Source organism: Geospiza fortis, unplaced genomic scaffold (genome assembly GCF_000277835.1).
Source record: "Geospiza fortis unplaced genomic scaffold, GeoFor_1.0 scaffold138, whole genome shotgun sequence".
In the NCBI taxonomy this organism is placed as follows: Eukaryota; Metazoa; Chordata; class Aves; order Passeriformes; family Thraupidae; genus Geospiza; species Geospiza fortis.
Genome location: NW_005054307.1, coordinates 2,062,519 through 2,086,419, shown reverse-complemented (window position 1 = coordinate 2,086,419; position 23,901 = coordinate 2,062,519). Strand labels below are relative to the sequence as shown.

Below are 23,901 nucleotides of genomic sequence, written 5' to 3'. Positions count from 1 at the left end.
AGACCTGGGTTTAAGAACAAGTAATATGTATTTAAAAATCACTGGTAGACATTTATGCTGAGCCTTATTTGGAAAACTATATGGAGCCATTCCATATAACAACTTACAAGTATAACATTTTCAAGATACTAAGGCATGTATAAACTAATTTTTCATTGAAAATTAAGCTTCTGAAAACAGAAGATCCTTTTCACAAAGGAACTTGATCTAAATTTCTTAAGAAACTCAAATAACCAGGTGCTTCATTACAAAGGAAACAACTGATAATGTGGATTTATAGTGCAGGAATATTTATACATACTTAAACTTAGATTTTCCAAAGACTTTTGTCTTACTATCTCTAGACAATTTAGAAATCTAGAAAATAAATTTATTACTTTTTATTTTTAATAAGTCAATAATACTAAGTGCTGGTGTCCAAAATCTGTGAACACTGCAGAATTTCAAAATATGACAGTTCTCAAGAGCTAGTGATCTAGCTCCAAAGAATGCCACAATATTGGCTAGTAGTCATTAAAAAAAAGGCTTTCTAAGTATGGGGATATTCTCCCATCTTCATTTTGAGAAGATAAACAAGTAGAAGAAGATTTTCCTTCTACATAAGTAGAATGTGTCAGGAGTTTTCCTATTAGTTCTCGTATTTACACATAAACCTTCGGATCAGAGTGGCAAGGAATATCTTCGGGAATTTGAGGATCATTAATAGGATTAAATGTGAAAGATTCCCTAACTCCAAACTTTACCCAACTTACTTCACTGAAGCAAATACAACACCTGTGTATTTCAAAAGACTTCTGCACACAATATAAAGTTTCTCTTCAGTAAGGAAAATTTTTGCATGTTCGTTTTTCAGAGTAGAACCTCAGTGGAAGGACCTGCTCTGAATGATAGCTGTGAAAGTTAAAACGCTGGAAAATTAGGCAAGAGGAAACTAACATAAAAGCAAAAAAGAATTATTTTTTTAAAATCACAAGAGATATGCCCATGTGACAGTGTAGGATTTTCAAATGAGTAATGTGGGTTTTCAAAGGAACAGGTGCTGTTAACTATGGAGTCCACTATGAATCAGACTTGAGTTGGACTTGCTGAGCCTAAATAATTTAGATTGCATAGAAAATTCTACATTCTGGTGAATTAAGATTCGAGGCTTAGCAGACAACTAAAAAAGGGGTTTCTTTTCATACCCTCCAGAAAATGCTGCTGCAACATGTTATCGACTTATTTCGACACGCAAATAAGTGGTAATGAAAAAAGCATTTGCGAACGATCATCTCTATTGAACAAACATAGAAAACCCCTTTTTTTTCCCTCATTATACAAAAGAAAACACATTTTAAAATATTAATTTCTATTATACTTTGCTCAAGTCTTCATACTGTTTTTTAGAAAGGCATAACCTTTCTGAATAATTTTTATGTATCTAGAGAATCTTTGCTTTTTTCAAGCCCTTTCAATATCTCAGTACTAAAGTATGTAGGGACTGGGACTATATATTTTTGTAACTAATTTCCTTAAGATAATGTTAGAAATATCAGGTTCCTTAAAATATAGATGAATTTCAAGGTGAGTCTGCTAGCAGATGTTATTAATGGCATATGATTTATTGTGACATGAAATCTGATCTGAAACTCATGTTATTAGCTGAGCTTTTTATAAATTATAATTGCCAACTGCTGAAAATATGCAGAAAGACCACTGATAAACTAGCTTCATCTTCAGGGCCTAGAATACCATCATTTGCTATAAGTCCAATATCTCTAGTCCTGCTGGGAGGATACAGTACATTGGGATGCATAGATTAGGCTTGAGTTCAGATCTTATCATAGTGTAATTTTTTTCAGAATGAGAACCACCAGAGCTAGGAAAAGGAGGTTATAGAAAACAAATATGTACTACTACGTGACTTAAAAAGAAACAGACACTTGGGTTCACAGTATGTTATTGTACAGATGCTAAGCAAATTGAGTATTTGCAAAAAAGAGACCCAAATTCTCACTATTAGCTATAAAATATATACTTTTAACAAAAAAACAGTAAGCAAGATAATGTTCAAACAATTTAAATATCATTCTGTACAGCTCTTAGATGAGAAAACAAACAGCATATTTTATCATCCTAAGGTCTACAAAGATTTGCATCTACAGGAGACTTTCCAGGTCACCCTCATGGAAAACTAAACACTCTATGGTTAGGTTCACAGTGACAAAACATTTGTGTTAATAATTATTTCTAGACATTCTCTGTTTATTCCAAATAATATTGTATCTTACTTTTCTCTCCCCATGTGTCTTTAAATGTTAATTAAAGTTTCTGAAATGTTGCTTTTACCCACCACAACTTACTTGCTAAATTACCTAAATAAGAAGAAATAAACATAAACATTGCATTATGAATGTTATCTACTCAACAAACCAAATATTGAATTTACAGTAAATGTAATGCATTTTTAATCTCCAGAAAAGCTCTGCAACAGCACTAAAGATTCAGAGAGCAACACAAGAAACAGATGCAAAGTCTCATTCCTGACTTTTTTTTACAGAAGCAAGTTGTTTAGTGATAAAAGCAGTTCTGTGTAAAATGGCATTCACTTGCCCTTACTAAGAGTATACATGGAAGAGCCCCCTGTCAATGTACCAGTGCTAGTGTGGGAATGAAACATAAGGATCACCATCTGCAGCTGTCTAAGAAGTGTTCTTCAGTGCCTAATGGCAAAGTGTCAGCTCAGGGATCCTCAGAAACACAACATTTCATCTTGTCCATGCTAGCCTTACAAGACAAACATTTCACCTGTGAGAAGAGTTTCTTTATAATGCTATTCATTTCAGCTGAAATACCAGATATCAAAAAGTTACACTACAAGTAGTCTGGAAGCATATGCTTAACATAAAATGAACCAATTTCCTCACTTTCATAAGAATCAATATTTTAAAAGATGCGTGAAACTTAATCCCTCAAAGAACAAAATATTTTTATATGCATATATTTTTAGATTCTTACCTACTGTTGAACTTCTCTGGATGTTTTTCCCTCATGATATGGAATCTGTGGGCAATTGAAGCATCCTAACAGGACAAAAAAAAAAAAAAAAGCATATAAATCCTTTGGAAAATTGCAAAACAGAAGACCCAACCTGTACACAATGCACATCGTTTGTAAGGTGTTTTGTGAACTGTCATTTTCAACAACAGCAATACTCTTATCACTTAGAAAGCTTACAGGTACATTGTTCCCAGAATGGGATGTATCTGAACTTAATAATTTATTATTCTTGTTGCAGTCTCCATTACTTCTTTTTAAAAATCAGACATTATAGTTTCGGGTAGTGAAAGTGTCTACAAATTTTATACAGCAAATAATATCCAGATATGGTAAAGGTTTACTGTAAGACCACTGATACAGTTGTCTTCCAAATAAACTATTTGAAATCCATTTCTTTATTAAAATTGAGTGACAGATTCACCAAAGTTACTTTACATGCTATACAAGTTGATATTTCATAGGGAATTCAATAGCTTTCTCTAAAACTGGGTAGCAAATAGGAATAATTGCTAGAAGACTCTCCATTTTCTGTATGTCAGGATGTGAAATCATGTGGGGAAATACTGCTTAATATAAAAATATATATTTTAAATTAAATATTTTTATCAACATTTTAAAATTAACTAAATTATGCTAATAATATAATCAAATAACATGTATGTGAAATGAAATAGCCATATGAAATACTTATATGTGTATAACATTTAGAAGAGGATCAATCCATTGTGCTGGTGGGAGTTCTTGAAAATAGAATATTTGGAACTGATGCACCAGATTGGTTTTCAAAGCATTTTTTTATCTCATTTGTAGGTATGAAGAGAATTTTTTCATCGATTCAGATAATGTAATTTTTATTTCTCATAATAATTGTTAAAACTTTACAAACTGGGAATTAATCGTTAATTTGTCAATGTTTGTATTAAATGAATTGTGAGAGTATGAAATCTACCAATTCTTGAGTCTTGCAGCAGATAGTAAACACAGAGAAATCCATTTGGATCATGTCTTTGTAGTTATGTCTTTAAATTCTGGATGCATATGAATATAAATATAAGAGTCCAGTTAGTAAGAAATTTCAATGAATTCCAGTTTCCATGCAAATAACATTTGAGAAAAACTACAAATAAAACTGTCACTATAACCAACTATCATCCACATATTAACTTCCCCACCTATTATTTACCAACTTAAAAGATTATGGAACTATAAAGACTAAAAATTTGAGAGAAATACTAAATTCAATATAACCCTACATCTAACAACATTTTAAATTATTTGCAAACAATGGGAATTAGAATTTGGAGGAAAAGCCCCTAAAATTAAATACTTAAATTATTTACTAACGATTCCAAACATGACTAAAACTTTTGTTCAAAATAATTTTTATTTAAACAAATCAATGTTAATCTAATTCACAAATAAGCAAGCATTTAATGCAGATATAAAGGTACCCACTAGTATAAACCATAGCTTCAACATTTTGTGTTTTAAAAAGTTTTGTATTTACTAGAATCTTGAGCAGGGCACGCACCAGAGAAGTGACTGGTCCAACCTTCAATGTTTGGTTTACTAACTTATGGGTGCTTTGAAAAGATAAATATCGAACTTTAATACCATTAAATTCAAAGGTAAAATTGTTCAGATAGATTGACAACATATAAATAAACTTTTACAATTATGAATAAAAGCAATGCATGATTCATAAAATTTTACACACTATCTACTTAAGGGTGTAACACAGTATAAAATTTTTAGGCAAAACTTGTGATCACTGATCAAATTAGATCAGTTAGAAGCAACATTAAACGCATTGACTCCATCAAGGTACTCAATTTTTTTTCTGAACTAGTTATGTGGTTTCTAAAGACGTACATAGTTTGCTGCTTTATGCAGATTGCATAATTATTCATGTATTTTTCTGTCATATTTAAGAACGGAATTGTCATTCAACATTTCACAGTTCTGCAAGGAAATGACAACAAAATTCCCAAGCGAATGGTGTTAGTCAACAAATGCCTTATTGTTCTGTCCTGTTATCCAAACTGTCATCTGAAACTTTCAGTGCTGTATTCTCAAACTGCACTCATTTTTAATTTAAATTTATTTTTATGTGCAATTTTATCCACAAGTATCCAGGTGATCCCACAGTTCTTGGAGACAGATGAAATAAAGCTGGCAGTAAACCCTGAGACAGCACACTTCTAAATAATGGCTGCTAGCTGAACTAAAATAATAACTCTGTTAACTTTAGAAAGACCCATCATTCATACTTTATCCCGCATTAGATGTGCCAGCATTAGAAAAGTATATTTGTTAGCTAGTTTCATATGAAAAAGAAATGAAAGGACTATTGTAGTTAACTGTTCATTTTCTACACACTGAAGCATAAGACAGACCAAGGCAAAATGAATAAAGGAGTAGAAGCATTTTTGAGAGAAACTAGGAAACACTAATCAACGACTAACTGTCTAATGAATGAAATGAAAAGGCTAATGTGCTTACTCACGCAGAACAAACGCAAGGCACAAACAAGCTAGGGATCAATGCCCACTGCAGATGGCAAACAGGCAGTTGTTTCCATGCAAGGTTGATTTGATCAAAATTTTCCCTTCCCTGAACACTGTCTGACTCCAAAATGAATCAACTGACTCAATGAACAGAGAGGTAAAAAAAGTAATACACCCAGATAATTTTGACAGGCAAAGCACAAGACAGGAACACAACAGGTCAATTTCACTAAAAAAAATTGCTGAAGAGCTCCTTTTATTGATGGAAACTGCAAACCAGAAAAGTAACTACACACATATAAGCTCAAATGTAGGGGAGCTGCTATGGCTTCCTTCAGCTTATACTGCCCAACTGTTCTTTCAAATCCAAAGTAGAGTCCTTAGATTCCCCAGCACCAAGGATCTCTTCTCAGTCCTAACTCCCCACTACAAAAACCAGCCCATGCTGGCTCTGCATTAGGACAACAAACCTTTTGCTTTAAGAGAAAAAAAGATAAGAGAGGAAAAATCTAAACCAAAACAAACAAAAACCACCACCCAAGAAACTACACTGACTTTTCTGTTTTTCAGGCGTCTGTATTCTTGTACTTGTTAAGACAGTACCACATTGACTGGTCTAAGTAAATTAAAAGCAATGGGAAGAATTGAAAGTAATAGCAACTCGTTAGCGAGTAGGAATGTAAGTACTGTCTCCTAAGAGCTGCTGGAATTACCAGACACCATCCCTGAATCTTGAGGAACAACCATTAGAAGTTTCCTGGCTGAGGAGAGCAAAGAGCCCTTAGTTGTGAGATTTTGGCTACATTTGTAATACAACTGATTTTAGCAGACTCCATTCATCCATTTCAAGTAGGGGGAACCAGCCCAACTTGTTTATACACACGACTGTTGTTGGAACAATGGAGAAATTATTTATTTTTTGTGTCAAAAGCTATACTAAAATCACCTAATTAACTATACAGAAACAGAGTAATGGTATGGTAAACCAAATATAGTTTTCAAAATATGCTGACCTTTCCTGGTACCTGATATTGCGAATGGCCAGAAATATATGAGAAATTATTTTTGTATTTTACTCTAAAACTGGTATGAAAAAGAAAACCCAGTAAAGCAAACTCACATGCTTCATGATATTACCTAGCAAAGAGAATAGGATTTTTAAAGAACAATCATTTGACAGTCAGATACTGGTATATAATTTATATAATCTCTCAGATTTACATTTTAATTTTTATTAGTAAACTGATTTGCATTCTGGCCTGAAATACAATTTTCCAGTATTGCTATATCTGAACCTAAATATTTTCCAGTTTTATAAGTAACACACCATAAGTAAATGCAAACACACCCAAAAATGGCAAAAAAATTATTATTAATAATAATCATCTGAAGAGAAACAATATTGTCACGCCTTTTCCAAGAAGAAAGGAGGAGTAAGGTCTTAGGGCATAACTTTAAAATTAAACCACCTCCTTTCCTTTCATCCACATTTCAGTCACAGAGCTCATTTTATACCTCTAATTATAATATTTTTCACCAAACCATCCAAGAATTAGGATTTTTTTCCCAGGAGCAGTTTTGCATCAGAATCAATCTTGGGCACAAAGTAATGCTGAACACAGAGATTCTACAGCAGAACTAAGCAGCCAATTAGGTAATTTTGTGTTTCTGAGACTATTATATGAATACTTGAGTTGCACAGTACTATTCTAAAATTCTGCATTTCTTTTTTAATATATACAATATTTTTAGTCATTCAAATGCCACATGACAATAGCCTACATGATAATTTTTCTTAACTAAATTCATAGTACCAATCAAATCTGAAAGAAACTGCCACATTGTGTGCACTTTTATATGCCTTTCTTGTTTAGATGGTTTCCTACTACTGTAGCATTTAGAAACAAGATGAAAGAATGGGTATTTGAAGAACAGAAAACGCAGTTTACCTCAGTTTAAATTCTACAAAAGTGAACAGACTCTTAAAAAAATGTATCTTTATATCACACAAGTATTCAACCAGGACATTTATGTGGTGAACACGCAGACATATACACATATATGCACCCTTACATTTGAACCTGTTCAGGCTCTGCAGCAGCTGGGCTATCCTTATACCTCACTCAGGTTTGTTTTAAATCCTGACAGTGAAGATAAGATAGAGAACAGACAGAGCATATCTGAATCTACTCGTAGGAAATGGAAAAAATATTTTAATTGAACTAGGACATTTCTCAAAGTGACCTGCCAAGAAGAAAAGAAGCTTAAGTTGCTACACCTCTTTAATACCTTATGATTGACTTACACACATATATATTCATCTTTTTAATGGGTATTAGCATTACCGGAAAGCAATCTGAAGCAGTCTTTTCAGAGGAGTAACCTTATACATTGTGAATAACCTTATAGAAAGATTAATGCATTTAATATATGTCTGTCTATAAGTTTGCTGTGATTAAAATTTCCATTAAATAATAATTTTTATGCTGCTGAACAAACAAATGACCAGTGTGCATCTTCTTTGGATACAAATGGTCTGATTATATTTTTTTTTTTTCCTAAGATGCTTCTTTAATTAAGGCTTAATGGATCCACAAGGCTAGGAAGCTTAAGGGATAATTCAGCAACCTGTAATCTTTGGATCAGAATGCAAATCTAACCTGAACAACCAGTTAGCTCACATCAGTTATTAATATGGTATAGTACAGATGTACAAAAAATATCATTGAAGATAGATGAAGAAAGTTTGCTGTGGTGGCTTAAAATTAATTTCTAGATAACTATTTACTAGAAATTATTTTGTAGATAAACAAACATCCTCACAATTCTGCATTCTACTTTCTGTACATATATACAAAATACAAAAACCAGAAGTACACCCTTCATTTTAGTATTTCCCACCCCATAATAAAAATCTTAGATAAACCAATCATATTGAACCATTGAATGACCAAGTCTAGAAAAAGGCAGTCAAGAAGCTTAAAGTTCTGCCTTGTTTGAATCAAGCTGTCAGTTCACATTTGACTCCCAGGTTTTAGACTAAATGACATTAATTAACCTGAGAAGGAAAAGGGATTAAAAAAAACTTTATTAATACATTAGTTTTTGGTGAAAAAATAGTTATTATAATTGTATTTCTACTGATATTTTGGGCCTGTATAGATGAGAAAGATGGTAGTTTGAAAACATCAGAGCAAGAAGAGATTACAAGTACTTCTTAAAACAGCTTTACTAAAGGATACTGGTAATTCACTTTTTTAAGAAAAAAACCTGAGAACAAAAATCTGAGAAATTCTGTTCCTGGCTTTTCAAAAAGAACACAGAAACTGTGAAGATAATGCTATTTATTTTGTCTGTGATATACTCTAATGGTCAAGTTTAAACATACTTCAGCAGTACATGTATTGCTAAGTCAAGTGACAGTTCACACTATAAATACTCATTTAAACAGGCAGTATCTCAAAACCCAAGACAGAACATCAGAACCAGAGTATTTATAAATGATAGACAAAAGAACAGAGGATGGTCTATCTGGAAATAGTAACATAAAATTTGAAACAGGTCTAAAAACGTAAGCATATTTCATCTTTTCATTTGAAGTCAGAATTCTGTTAAGTTTCTGGTGATTCTACACAGACACAAAATGGAATCCAGTTTGCCAAAAAACCCCCGTGTTTGTGCAAAAAAACTCAGTCACTCTTATGTTCTGCCTGTGCATAACTCTACAAATTGTGGGCATGTACAGCCATTGATGTCTTTGGCATTTACTATTTATAAGTTTATATGGGGTGACCACACGTTCCAGCTGTGCAGGGACCAGCCCTGTAAAATAACCCTCTGTACCAGTATCTCGGGGACTTTCTTTGAGAAGCTATTTTGAGTTTTAGAAACTGACAATACATTCCTATGTACCTATATTTTTAAGTCATTAATCAAGTGCAAGACTGAGAGGCAAGACAAGCTATTACCTGACCAGATGTGTCATGTGCCCCACGACTCAATGCAATGCAGAGGACATGTACCCTGTAAGATGATCTCTGCTGAGGATACACTGTGCTACATCTTCCCTTCTTTATATTTGGTCACCCTAAATTTACTGTAACTAGAGAAGAGTTCTTCTAGATCCATGCTAAGTGTTTATGTGGTCAGTAAAAAGAGAAGGAGAAAAGTGATCACATGGCAATTAGCCAACATAGCCATATAGACAATGTATTAAGTATCTTGTATATTAAAAAGATCTCTGTGGTAAACCTTTAGTAGCATTTCTGATAACTGCTGATCGAGAACTATGTTGAAATAGCCCCAAATTATCCTGCAAAATGAGTTTGAGCAGAGCACAATCAAGGACATAGCTTAGGCTGAAAGTCAATACAGGCAACACTATGCAATGTAATTGGTCCTTACTTTAGATGTTCTTCAGAGAAACACAGAAATGGCTCACAGGTGTCTTCAATAAAAAGCACAGAAACAAAGTTTACATTAAAAGCCCATCTAGCTTGAAACGAACAAGACTTTCATGCCCAGCACTTCTGCAGTTCTTAGGAGAGAAAAGTGAATAATTAGCTCAATTACTAAGGGTTTTTTTATGAAATACTAATTAGCATCATATTAAAACTTAGAGAAAAAAGAAAATTTGGGATAAAGAATAACTGCTTGTGTAGTGTCTTGAAAAATTATACTCTGATTTTTCAAACACTCTTATAATTTAAAAAAACCCCAAACCACCCCCCAAAATCTCCCCAAAACAAAAATAAATCCCTTTGAGTATTTTTATTCTGAACACTGATTATGTTTGCATTAGAGTAGTATCCCCAGGGGCTGAATGTAGGCCCTTAATTTCGGTGCCTAAACTGTCAGGGTGATTTCCCTATCCTCCCAGTATGCTTAAGAGTTAGAAGAAAGCCCTTTGGAAAGACTCTCCTAAAAGGCATGCGGACATGTTTCTGCTCTGAACTTATTTCAAGATCTTTTGTTAATCACACATGAAACTGAGCACACCTAGCTTCTCCCATTTAAGAAGGTATGCCTGAAATGCAACAGTTTGAGCAGTCTTCTGAAATACTCGATGGGGTTCAAGCCAAAACTTGTATCACCACCCATTTTATACACTCATTTGCTTGATAGGGATCAAATAATAAATGTTCACCTGACTTCTCCCTAGCAACTTCCCATAACTTGTTAGTCAAAGCCTTGGCAACAGAGTCTTATAATTTTAATACATATTTATGCTATTCATTTGTTTCCATAGCAGGTATTTATTTTTATAAGAAATATGCAAACCACTAAAACATCTCTCATTGATTTACACTCTGAAAGAATATTTTTCTCTTAATTGAAAAAGGTCACTGTTTTCCTCATTCATTATGTTTTCTATTTGAAATTTAAATTTTTGCATTACAATATTATTTATTATCTTTCCTATTGGACAAACAAATATTAATTTATAAAAAACACCTCTAACATACTCATAAATTAGGGCTAGATGTTGGATTATTTATCTACAGACATTCACTTTCTCTCTCTGCTGATTTACGACAAACTTTTTAAGATCCTCTCCCTTACATCTTTCATATAGCCTGTTTGTTCTGTCTCAAAGGTCCAGAAGTAACTTTGTTAACTTTTGTTTAATATCTGCATTTGCTCTTGTGTGGCATCAATCAAAATAGTTTCTGAATCCTTCTCCTTTATTTTCTTGCTAAGGTGTACATGGATTCTAACTCCTCCCTCTGTGGAAGCTCCTCCGAGCTTACTCCCTCCTTTCTCCTCTAACAACACAGGCCACCTCCTTGTACCTGTAAGCACCTGAGATCCAGTTCAGACCCTAAGGATTTGTCAGTGTGATGTAGCTGTGGGAAGGCAACAATACCAAAATGGCAGAAGAGTTATATATCAAACTGAGACAATATTTAACAGTAAGTCTGAAAATAACTGGCCAACTACGAAGCTTCCGAGAAAGAGCTAGATTCACATGAGCTACTCATGCCAAGTTTACTCCCACCACAGTGGTTTCTCTGAAAAGGTACAGCAGAAATAAAATTAAATTAAAATAAATTGCTTGTAACAACATTAGATGGAAGAGATTACACCCTAGGAGATCATCTTGATCATATACTGGTTTTACTACTACTGTAATCAAATATTTAACTTAAAAGATGAATATGTATTTGTTTCCATACACAGTGAAAGTGGTCAGATTCTTTTTTGAAGTGCAAAACCCAATCACATGCTACGTGTCAATGACCAATATTTTCATTAAAAACAAGGAGCTAATAATCTCCGAAATATGTCAGCCCAATGACTTAATAGAAGTAGTTCATATGAACAGTGGCCTGGGCTTTATTTAACTTGCTCCCAAATTAAATAGCTCAGGCTTTACAGAAACAGCTATCTAAAACATGAAATAGACTAAAAAATGGAACTACATGCCATTTTACTGAGTATTTAAGGACTCAAAAAAAATATTCTCTATGAATAACAGGAACCTGCATTAAAAACAACCTAAACACGCTATGGCTTAGAGAACAAAAAGCCTTTTCTGGACTTAATATTTATTTGGATATATGGAAAAGTGTTAAAATATGTCAAAATACAAACATGTGTTGTGGAAGATGAATTCAAATTTTAAAAAATTAATTCACATATATTTTCCTTCCAAAACAAATCAAGCTTTTTCTACAGCTGCTTTAAATAAGTAATTTAGATATGCAAAATACTTTACAGTGATGATCTACCCAGTGCACAACGTACAAAGGTTATGCAGTAACTATTTTTGTAGACTCTGGGCATTAAAAGACTTTGAGGTTAAATATATTTATTTACACCATAGTAAATAAAGAGGTAATAAATAGAGAGGTTCTGTTATGTGCAATAAAGGGAATAAGTTACAGACTATTATCAGAATATTGATACTTAGGGACAACAAAAACCTTGTTCTTTATTGTAATAAAGAAACTAATAATTGAAAACAGTAAACTTTTTTTTTAACAAAATAAACATGGAGTTGTTGAAAACGGTAGACCAAAAATGGTTTCTACTGAAAAGGAAAAACACCCAGCAACTTTACAAACTATGAGTTATGCATTCCACTCTTGGTTTATGTAAAAGTGTTTACTATTAAGCAATCCTACAGCAAAATAAAAAATAACATTCTTGATGTCGTCAGAAACCCAGGAAAGTGCACTAAAGTCCTTTGCTATAATTTATCATGCACAGAATTTTGAACCCAAGAAATAGTAAACTGCTTTCAAAGTACTGAACTAATCCTTCACAGAGGGTCAAAGAAATGTTTTTTCTGCCTTTTCACATTCCAAGGATCCAAATGTGCAGAAGACTAGTGAAAATGTCTAAAGTAGTGTAGTGAAACTGAGAAATTCCTTAAATTTTTCTATCAAAAAAATTCCCCCAAGAGTGCACTTGCATAATGCTTTTTGCCTAACCATCTGGACAGACTCAGTGCGTCATGGTTGTTTAGCAACTTAGGGCTTTCATGGTAGCTTTGAATATATTATGCCAGTATCCTATTCTCAGCCTCAAATTGTTTGGGAGGATTCTATATCTGCATAAAAACTCTTTGCATAAGACCCATTTACTCAGGATTTCCAATACATAGGAGGTTTTCTAGAAGGCTAAGTTGTTTACACTAAATACTAGGTATAATTCCCCAAATTAATGATCTACTGTACAAAGTTACTCCCCAGGTGATCGAACTAAGGGTGCAGACACCTGCAGTGCAGAGGCAGGATGAGCAAGAGTAAGTTCAGGAGACAACTAAAGCATACAGTCAAAGTTAGGTCTGCAAATTTTCACTGTAAACAACATGAATGGGGCAGTTTCTCTGAACTTTAGGCCAGACAGTTATGCTATAAATGTATTTTACAGATGGAGAACCCCATCATTTTTTGACAATATATCAATTTGCTTCATGAGAAAGAAAATGCCAAAAAAAAAAAAAAAAAACCAAAAAAAAAAAACCTTTGGTGTCATGAAAGCATAGTCAAATCACCTTTCCATTTTTTACCTTAAAAAACAACAATACAGTAGGCTGAAAGCTGCTCCTAGATTTTAATAAATTTGCAAACCAAAGAGCACCTGTTTGTAAAGTGCTGCTTTACTCAACTACTTAAATAATGTAATCAATACTAAATGACAAGCTAGAATTCCCAAATTTGCAGCACAGTAAGCAGACACTTGTCTTGCTGATATTTGTAACAAGTAATCCTTATAATGTTAGCCAAGACAAATGCTGTTAATATTAACTTTTACTCAAGCATAAATATCACATCCATATGACATCAGATATTATCTCAGAGTAAGATTATCTTAATGTTTGCAACTATTTTGTATAATAATAGCATTAATAAGGGCAATGTAAACCAGTTAAATCCTACTTTTACTACTGGGTATTTTTTTGCTAATGAACAATCAAAACCTATAAAACATATGCAATTTAAAGATCAGTGCAAACAAAATGTTTCCAAACATTTGCATTAGTTTTCTTTTCGTTTCAGTTACGTACATTGTATTCAAAGGCACTTCCTAGCCAGAAGAAATGTACTATTGAGACACTGTTTTAAGGAGGACAGATGTAACACACATTTCAGAATCACAATCACAGACTACTCTGAATTGGCAGGGACCTACAAGGATCATCAAATCCAGCTCTTAAGTGAATGACCCATACAGGAATAGAACCAACAACCTTGGCATTATTAGCACCATGCTCTAAGCAACTGAGCTAATCCCAGTTTCCTTCTGATAAAATGAAAACTGCCATTCAAATTGTCGTTACTTTCCAAATAAATTAATCTATGTCAATGTTCCTCAAAGAGGCATTTCATAATGACCTTTATGTATACATTATCTGCGACAACAATTCTGTTACTGGAATAAAAAGCATTTTTTTCCCTTAGATTCCTTTTAGTAAAAATACTTACACTGTTCAAAATTATTAAAGTATCATGTACACCAATTTCAGTGTTATTGCACAAATTGTAAATTATGCTTTCAGAATTATGGATGGAATTTTAAAAGGCTTCAATTTTTATAATCTTTTGAAAGGACAAAGAAATCTATAAAAAACCCAAGATTACAATTTCAGCATTTAAAATCTACACAAAATAATTCAAACAAATGTTATGACATTTAAGATAATGAAACCCTTCATTTATGCCAATGTGTCCTACTTCACATGTAAGGAGTCAGAACAGATGTCCAAATATTGTAATGCCAGAGAAAAGTTAGGGCATATCTTGATTAATACTCTCAGAGCAGTCCATGGTGTCTCTTTAAAACTGGCATGAGTTACTTGAAAATAGCTATTCAAAATCCATTCTAGGAAACACAGCTAGACAAAGTGTTCCCAAGACAAAAGGAAAACAATAAAGCTCTGTATAAGCCTTTTAGCAATGTAAGCTGCATATTATCGACAGACCATTCATTGCAATCAACAAATGATTAATTGCAAATTTGTTGCTAAATTGACCAAGAAAAAGACAAGCTTCAGGGTACTGTTAAAGAGGAAAAACTTATGTTAAAAATGATTGGAGACTTTTTGTAGTGAATTAATTCTAATCAATACTCTTGTTGACTGCACAGTGGAATAATGACTTCCTTAAATAGCATATGTACCCATTATTGTAGACATTCAAATTAATATTTAACCTAATGCCTTCCTTTTTTTTTTCCCTCCTTTTGAAACAGCATTTTCTAATTTCACCTTTAAGAACAAGAGTCTACGATAAACAAATTTTTTGCGAAGTCTAATATCAATCATCTTGGGAGGCATAATACGCAGGCAAAAGAATTTAGAATACAAAAGTAATTATGTTTATTTAGAGTATTTACATGAAAGCCTTTTTAACTACAACTGGCATGGATGAAATAATAGGTGCCTTTAAGCATATCAGTTTTACAAACTTCTGAACAACTATGCAATCATTTTGTTTGGTGCAAAAGTATGATTTCAGAGTTTACTGGATGTCCCTTTTTCCTCCTTTTGTGGATGCAATCATATACCTAGAACTTAAACCTTTAATGATAATTTCATTCCTGTGATTGTCAATGTACTATCACAAAATAGGTATGAGGTACTGGGAGGGGTACTTTTGTTATACCAATATTGAAAAGCGCTTTTCTTCTTGCATTTTACCAAAAGCCTGGTTTCAAATTTTTCTTCAAGACAACAAATTTCCATGAATTTACAAGCACTGCAATTGACAAAGTAATACTTTAATTATTTAAATGCATTCACAGCTAATGTCCAAATTACAGTTTTGAAAATGAATGGATTGAATCATATGTTTAAATGTATCTCATTAATGAAAACCTTTTGGAAATAAAGTTTCTTATAAATGTGGTTTCGATTGAACTGCACAGCTGAACTATTACATTCTTCTATATTCTTGGGGCATTGGGTGTTTTTTTGTTTGTTTGGGGTTATGATTGGTTGGCCGATCATGTTTTTTTATGATGGGAGAAGACATTTATTTCAGGCACTAGAAATCTTTCTTCTAATCCACAACTACTCCTGTAGTGTATATTAAAAAAAATCCAAACAAACAAAACTTGTGTATCTATATATTTATAACTATCTATATCAAGGAAGTAAATTCTAAAATATAGAAACTCCTCCGACTCCACAGGAAATTATATTATCTAAAAAGCACAAATGGACTATCCAAGGACACAGTTCAGAGCTGAAAGTGAAGCTGTTGACAAACTGAAACAATTTTTTAAATGTCTAGGCAGGCCTCATTAAGTTTTCTACTTTAAATATCTCTGTAATTTCGTCTTCTTTGAGGCACTTAAATGACATAAAGAATGGACAATCGACCTAGGTTTCAGAGTCTTAGACACAGAGTAGAACCCAAACCCCAAATCTCTACCCAAACCTGAGTATAGTAAGTTACTTCCAAACTAGCCTTAAAATCCCATGATTCGAGTATATCTGGCCATACCACTATATCCTCTTCACTGGAGCACTCAGGAAAGTTCCTCCACTGGCTTGGCACCCGGAGACTTGCAAGGAGGTACTTGCATCTATCCTTAAGAAACCTTAGCAGAGCTTATACAATAACTCCACTTAGTCCAGTTGGGCTTAAAAGCGGATTCTTAATGCAAAATGTAGGACGGTAAGCGTGAAGCGGTACTCACATAGCGTACTCTCTCAGGCCCCCCAAATTTCCTTCTGCTAAAAAGCTAGGCTGATAGGAAGCTCCTGAATTTCAACAAAAGCAAATGCAAAGATTTGCATCTGAGTGGAATAAGGCTGCCATACAAGGTGGTGCTGAGTGTCAAGAAGATCTGCAGAAAAGGACACAGCAAAGAAAGCAAACAGCATCCTCTGCTCCATCAGAAAGACTGTATCCACCATCCATGCCACAGCAGTGATCCTTCCTCTCTGTTCACCACTTGGGACGCCACATTTGGAACACTCTTTGGTCTTGGGCTTCCCAATACAGCTAAGACATGGACATGGAGAGACCATATCTGTAAAGATCTGAAGGGAAGGTGTCAAGAGGATGGATCCAGGCTCTTCCTCATGGTGCCAAGCAGTAGGACAAAAAGCAATGGGCAGAAACTGATGCACAGGAAGTTCCACCTGAGTATGAGGAAGAACTTCTTTACTGTGAAGGTAAGCTTCTTTACTGTGACCTTGCACTGCATGTAAGCACCCAAATAATCTTCTTAAATCATGGGGCCCAAAACTGCATACAGTACTCAAGTGAATGTGCATCTATCTAAAAGCAGGTCTGTAGTTTCACAGGCCTTCCTTCACTCCTTTCTTGTAAACTACCATTTGCTTGCCTTGTATTTTTGGCTTTTTTTTTTCTTTTTGTTTTAGCAGAAGATAATTGTGTGCTGTATGTACAAGCCAGTTTTAAGGCTTTTGTACTATTCTGTGCTTAAAAAAAAAATATCCACAGTCAGCAGTAGAAATTCCTCAGCAATACTTTCTCTAGCAGCTAAATAATATTAATTATAACAGGTTTTGGGTGTTTTTCACAAACCTGTATTGTCCCAGAGTAGCAGACTTTATTCACTGCTAACAATAAGTGAAGCTAATAATGTGTTCTCAAAGCATTAATACAAAAGACAACAAAATGTTGTTTTCTTAACTAAGAAATGAGGAATTATAGGACAGATCTGTGTTTATAGCCAAAAGTGCAAATGTTCTGTCTAGTTTTCATTAACGAGATATAAATGAGATACTATAAAATGGCACGAAAAACCCCAACATCTGTATGACAAAATAGCCTCCACTTGGTATAATAATGCTTTTAAACTTTGACTTACGCTGTATCTTCATAAAGAATATTTTTGTAGGGTGTTTTTTTGTTTGTTTTTTTGGTTTGGGTTTTTTTTTGTGTCAACTTGGTGGTTTTGGTCATTTGTAATTCTGATATGTTAACCAAAAAACTGACATGCTATGCGAATTGAGTAGCCTCTTTGGATTCCAGCTGGCTTGGCTGTATGCCTTTCTAATGGTAATGAAGTCACACAGCTGCTAGGACAATCAGCTGGAGTTCTGATCAGTAGCTAAATGGATATCCAGACTGGCTTCTTATCAGGACTCATTAAAGTTCAGTGTTAACAAACTGTAGGGTTACATAGGTTTACATGGTTACAGCAAAGTGCCTTTTAAAAATGAACTTGTTGGAGCTGAAAAAAATCTCTCCTTTTTCTGCTTATAAATGTTACTTTGTACTGGTCAACTCAAGAAACCTTCAACCCTACTCCCACTGAAGTGAAAGGAGAATTCCCATTCATTTGCATGGAAGTAAAACAAATCAGTTCTCAATGTTTCAGGGATTTTTGAAGAATACTGCTATTCAAATTACTTCAGAATGCCTCAGCTAAAGGGTCATTCGGTATTCAGCTATGTCAAATTTTCAACTTAGAATGCAGTGCACACTAGACCTGTGAGAATTTATCAGCTTTTACTTTGCCCATAAAATTGCTAGCATTTTTATGCCACATGAAAGTGTGAAGTTCCACCATTCCCACAAGAAAACAATGAAAAACCAAGTAGATGTAAAATCTTACTTTTTAGACTACTGGTACTGCTGCAGTATACAGGTATCTCCTGCCAGTTCTGTAGCTTATTCTGGGATCACAGTGCAGCCAGTGCAGGCTGGGGGGATGGTTGTACCACCACAAAGCTTCAGTGTGAACCAACAGATTTCAGTATTAACCATCTTTCCTACAGATAAATGGTAAAGTACCAAATGTATCAACTCTTACAAAATCATTACTGGTATCTTTTTCACCTCTACAGTTTTTGTCATCTGTTTTTACTGAACAAAATTTGAATTATAAACCCTTTTAAGAACATGGAACACACAATGCTAGCTTGACATACTAAAACGGGATAAAAGGCTGTATCAATGTACTGTGAATGTGCAGTAACAGACCTTCTAAAGCATTCTTTACATTCTTCAAAACTGATACAGTCCTTAGACAACATTTCAGCTGTTATGAGTAATGGAACCAAATGGTTTGAATCATGGCAACAAAAGCAATTGCTCTATGAGTGAAAATTTCAGTGAGAAATAAGAGCAGTCAAACAACAGCCTCTTTTAAATTAATGAGAAAAGAATTTTTTTTACAGATACTCAGGTGATTAGGATTCTGGTCATCAGCTTTATGCATCACCTCACAACACATGAGCTGCATAATATAAAAGTTGTAATGAACTTGAAAGTACCTTGTAAGTTCTTCTAAATAAGGACTTTATCTTATCTTTATAGTGGTTTGTGCAAACAAGAAAATGCCCATCCAAATTACAAGCAAACTACATCCTGCACTCCAAACAGTTCTGACTTCTGATCTCTTTGCTTTCCTTTCTGAGGTTTATCCAGCTCTTTCCCATTGGGTTTTCTCCAGGAATCAAAACCTAGTCAGTATTACTTATGTGAAACTAAGATGAAGGGCTTTGGCAACATTTCCAGATTATAATCAGCAAAATATCATATCTCCCACTAACCAATATATGGAAACTCACCCACATAAATGATATCATCCTGATTCAACTAAGCATGCTCAAACTGAGCAGTGACATTCATGCACACGGAGAAGTCCACAGAAGAAAAAAAAACAATACTCCTACAGTTAATTATACTCAAGACAAACAGGCAAATAATTGCTTTACACTTGCACATACTCTGAATTCTACATCGTATGTCTTGTTAGAAACAAAAATATTATTCTAGATTTGATTTTAAAATTATTTTAGTGGCTATGAAAACTGGCAGGATGACAGCATTTTTTACATAAAGTCCTATATTTATCCACTGAGCTTAGGTTTTCTTGCCAATATCCTTTGGCTTTTACCTACAGGAGCTGCTTCTGCTGGCAAGCAGTAAGTTCACTTCCATGGTTCACAGTTGAGGCTGTCAACAAATGTGCCAATTGTATAACATGGATATCTATTCAACAGAGAGGACTCAGCAGAATTATTCTATAGGTTGTATAAATGTCACTTGATAACTTTTAGTTACTGTATATCTCAGCTGAATTTAATCCTGTAACTTGTTAGTCTTAGAAACTTATTCCACAACTCAACCAACTGATCACAAGTAGCCACTGTCAGATGATTTGCCTTGGCCCACTAGCAAGCAAACTTAAATATAACTTACAACTCTATACTTATATCAGTGCAAATATTCCTATTAACTTCCATCAGCTTTTGATTAGCTCTTGCCAACTTGTAATGAATGAATATTTTTCAGTTGGAAAACAAGGAGAAACGTTAAACTCAATTGACATGTACTTTGCTTTCCCTTCTGAGGAAAGTGTTTAGAAAAGGCAGCTTCAGCAGTAAAAATAGTTAGGAGGAGCACATAATCTTTTTCTGTTTCTAATCACTGCAGTATACAGGTATGTCCACAGGATATAACAAAGTGCTAAAGTGGTGGCAAAAGAGAGAGACTTCGTAGAAAATAGGAACTACTTGCAGTGTTTTGCAGTGTAACCATCTAGAGCAATTGCTCTTGGCACAGGTCTAACCAATTTGTGAGCAGGCAAAATGCCATCTGAACAGATGGTATGAGGTACACAGCCAAATAGCCATGTATGTGCATCGGCTGTGGGTAGCAATGGCATGATTCCCAGCCATGAAGGTCTAAACAGTTGTCCATCCTGATCTTAAAAGCTCATGTTTATGGAGAATTGTCATCAATAATCCAGCTTTGTACTAAATTATCCTTGAAATAAAAAATGTTCCCAGAGATGAAAATGACAGATAGCTGAGTTTCAGGAGAACACCTCTGTTAATTTCTTTATTGCTTCATTTAGCAACTTTTAAAAAAGAAAAAAAAAGCACAGTGACGAAAACAGGCTCCAGTTTCCCAGACCCTTTTTACTTGTTGCTTGCTGCTGTGGTAATAGTGTGCATTAAAGTTCTTGATCTTAGGAGCAGAGAATTAGCTTTGGATAAGAGAACTTGGGTACGCTGCAAAACTGCGCATGGAATGTATCGGCATCGTACTCCTTTTTCTTGTTCCCAGATTATATAACTGCCCCAAAAAATAAAAGAACAAAATGTTTTTCTGCTGTGGACGTTCTCAGGACTTACTCAAAGCATCATGAACACCCCCATGGCTAGGAACACTCAACTGTACCTGGAGCTTTACAAACCTCATCTTTCCATAATCATGGAACTAAAAAACAGCTCTAATTCTACTTTGCCTGGAATTTTTACAAACAGTGTACCTCAGCTATTTCTGAAGAGCCAAAGCAAATTTCACTTCAATTCTTCAGTCCTTTAGTGCAGCTAATAATTATTAACCAGCTATTTTTATCCAACAGAATTATTTAATTTTCTGCTTACAAACTGCCCAAGAAAGATTAGTTACTTGAAATGATTTTACATGTCCTTTCAGTGTTTGGCTCTCATCTTTAAATCTCCACAGATTTTCATTATCTATGTTTAGCATAGATTTTAGTTTGTGAATTCTTCACAAAGGTTACAATGTTTCTGTTCTCTGTCAGGATGAACTGAAATTCTATAATTAAGATTTTTATACAAACACCTGCAATTTCAAGTTCAAAATGAAAACTCTGGCAAATAAATTCTGCTTTTCTTAAAAATGTTCCCTGCTAGTAAATGTACCTCCATGCAATACAAACATTACCTTGCTATTTTATTCATCATTTTTATCTTTCTAAATGTCGGGGGGAAAAAACTCACAAGAGACAGACTCAGTTCTGTAAGCAGAACTGACCATCTGAAAAAAAATAAAACATGCTCACTTATTTTTTAAAATATGATACATACTAAACTTTAATCCTATGATACATACTGAATGTTCTATTTAAACAACAATATTTGATTCTATATTAGCATCAGTCCAATTGTCCAAGATTTTTTTGCTCACCGTGCAATAGTATCAATTTTTAGAGAAAATGTTGTCAGATGCAATTTAATTAGTTTTACTAAATGATCCATCCTTACAAATTCACTGGTACGGAAAAGTGGATTCTCTGTGGGTAACTTGGGCTGATTCAACAGCATACCTACCAGTGCTCAATAGAATACACAAAAGACTATCAACTATAGTCTTTTAGGACAGGTCTTGATGGATGCCTTTTGCATATGCCAAATAATCTGGCAGGTAAGAAGATGAATTTGGTGCCTTTGAAACAAAACAGAGAACAACAACAAAAGGCCTACTACAGATTTCAATAGGTTCAGGAAATGGACTATAAACATATTACAGATTCCAGAGTATCAAGATTTATATATAAGGAATCACAGAGAATTGTAGGAATATTTGAGGTGGAAAAGCTGTGTTACTTTTAGCAGTTTCTTATTGTTAGACTTGCACAAGGAACTGACCAAAAGAGAGCAGTTTGCTTGAAATGGAAAACAAAATTCAGGGGGAAAAAAGGAGCATGTAATCTGAAACAAAGCTGTGATCATCAAGGACCTGCTAAAATAGCTCTTTGCTTTTGCAGTATGTCTTGAACATATTGAACATTTCAACCTTACAGAGAGAATCTGTCAAATCTTAGAAGGATCTAGCAGTACAACTATATGTAAAATAGGCTAGCAGAGAAGAAGTTTACATGAGCAAAACATATTTTTGACTCAAGAGCTGAAAGTTTCAAGTAGTTTTCAGTAAATGATAATTATATGGTTTGTTAAACCTCTTCTCCACACTGTATCTTGAAAAAAAAGTTTGGCTCAGCAGGTGGCATCAAAACCACTAATATTGCCTGCATTGTTAAACTGATCAGGCACACAAAGGAGAATAAATTCCATATCCATGCAGATGACAGGGATGTTGCGTGTTAAGCAGAGGGATAAATATTTGGTGATGGCATCCATCTGCCCTCTATAATACTTACCATAGCTGGGCAAGTAAAAGCCTTTCACATTTCCTGTGTGTCTAGGGCAGCTGTAACAACAGCAGATAGAGTAAATCGTTCAGGAATCCAAAAGAAGGCCCATTTCTCCTAAACTTGCCCTATTTAGACATGGAAGCCATGACGGATTTGACATTATGAGACGACAATGCAATGTTTATTCTATATAGGAGGATACTGAAAACCAGATTCATGAATGACATCCATCTTTTCAGGCTAATCAAGCTGCAAACACCACTGATTAAAATGGGAAAGAAAAAAATTTCAGAATGAGAAGGTTTCTTGTGGGTCCTCGTTCTGACGGTCAAAATGCTAGGACTATTCAAAAAGATATAGACATTTTGGAGATCAACTGGTGAAGAACAGGGACTATGAAGATGTCAAGAAAGAACTTAGCCATTCCTTAAGATGGCAAGAGCTGAAAAGTTGAACACACTAAAATAAAAACCAAAAGCACTAAGTATCAGAGATTATTATGCCAGTGAGGTACTCAACAAAACAGATTAAAAATTGTGTGGATGACTGAATATTAATAAAGAGTTTTTCAAGCAGCAGAACTTAGGAAGTCTTTTTTTACTTTTTTTGATATGTCTGTCTGTTATGTTTACAAACCAGCCTGTTATATTTACGTATCTCTAACTCCCAAGACAACTTTGATGGACAAGAAACTGTGCCATCTTCTAGCTTTCAAAACTAAATGCATGATAGTTAATGCACTATTTCTATGAATTAGACTGACAGCTCAATTCTGTCTCTACTTTTCCTTCAAAAGCAGCCTCTCTGCTACACCAGCTACCAATTTTCATAAATTATGGGGAACTTCACAAGTCTTTCACTTCTCTTAGAAATAAACTTGATGCTGACATAGATCCACAATATGTTCATGGTACATTTTATTTCATTGGGATCATGTCTAAAATTAATGAAGCAACAAAGATGGCTGAGGACAAAAAAGAAGGAAGAAGCGCAGGAGTTGTTTCTCAGAGTA

General features: G+C 34.2%; 1 protein-coding gene across 4 annotated transcripts in view; it reads right to left on the bottom strand.

The window, feature by feature from the left end:
* Nucleotides 1-23,901, bottom strand: part of DGKB (diacylglycerol kinase beta) — a 329,294-nt gene that overhangs the window by 133,863 nt on the left and 171,530 nt on the right. For all 4 annotated transcript variants that reach the window (XM_031066802.1, XM_031066804.1, XM_031066805.1 and 1 more), the window contains one exon: nt 2,998-3,062. In XM_031066802.1, the coding sequence (XP_030922662.1) occupies nt 2,998-3,062 (65 nt within the window). The remainder of the gene's footprint in view (nt 1-2,997; nt 3,063-23,901) is intronic.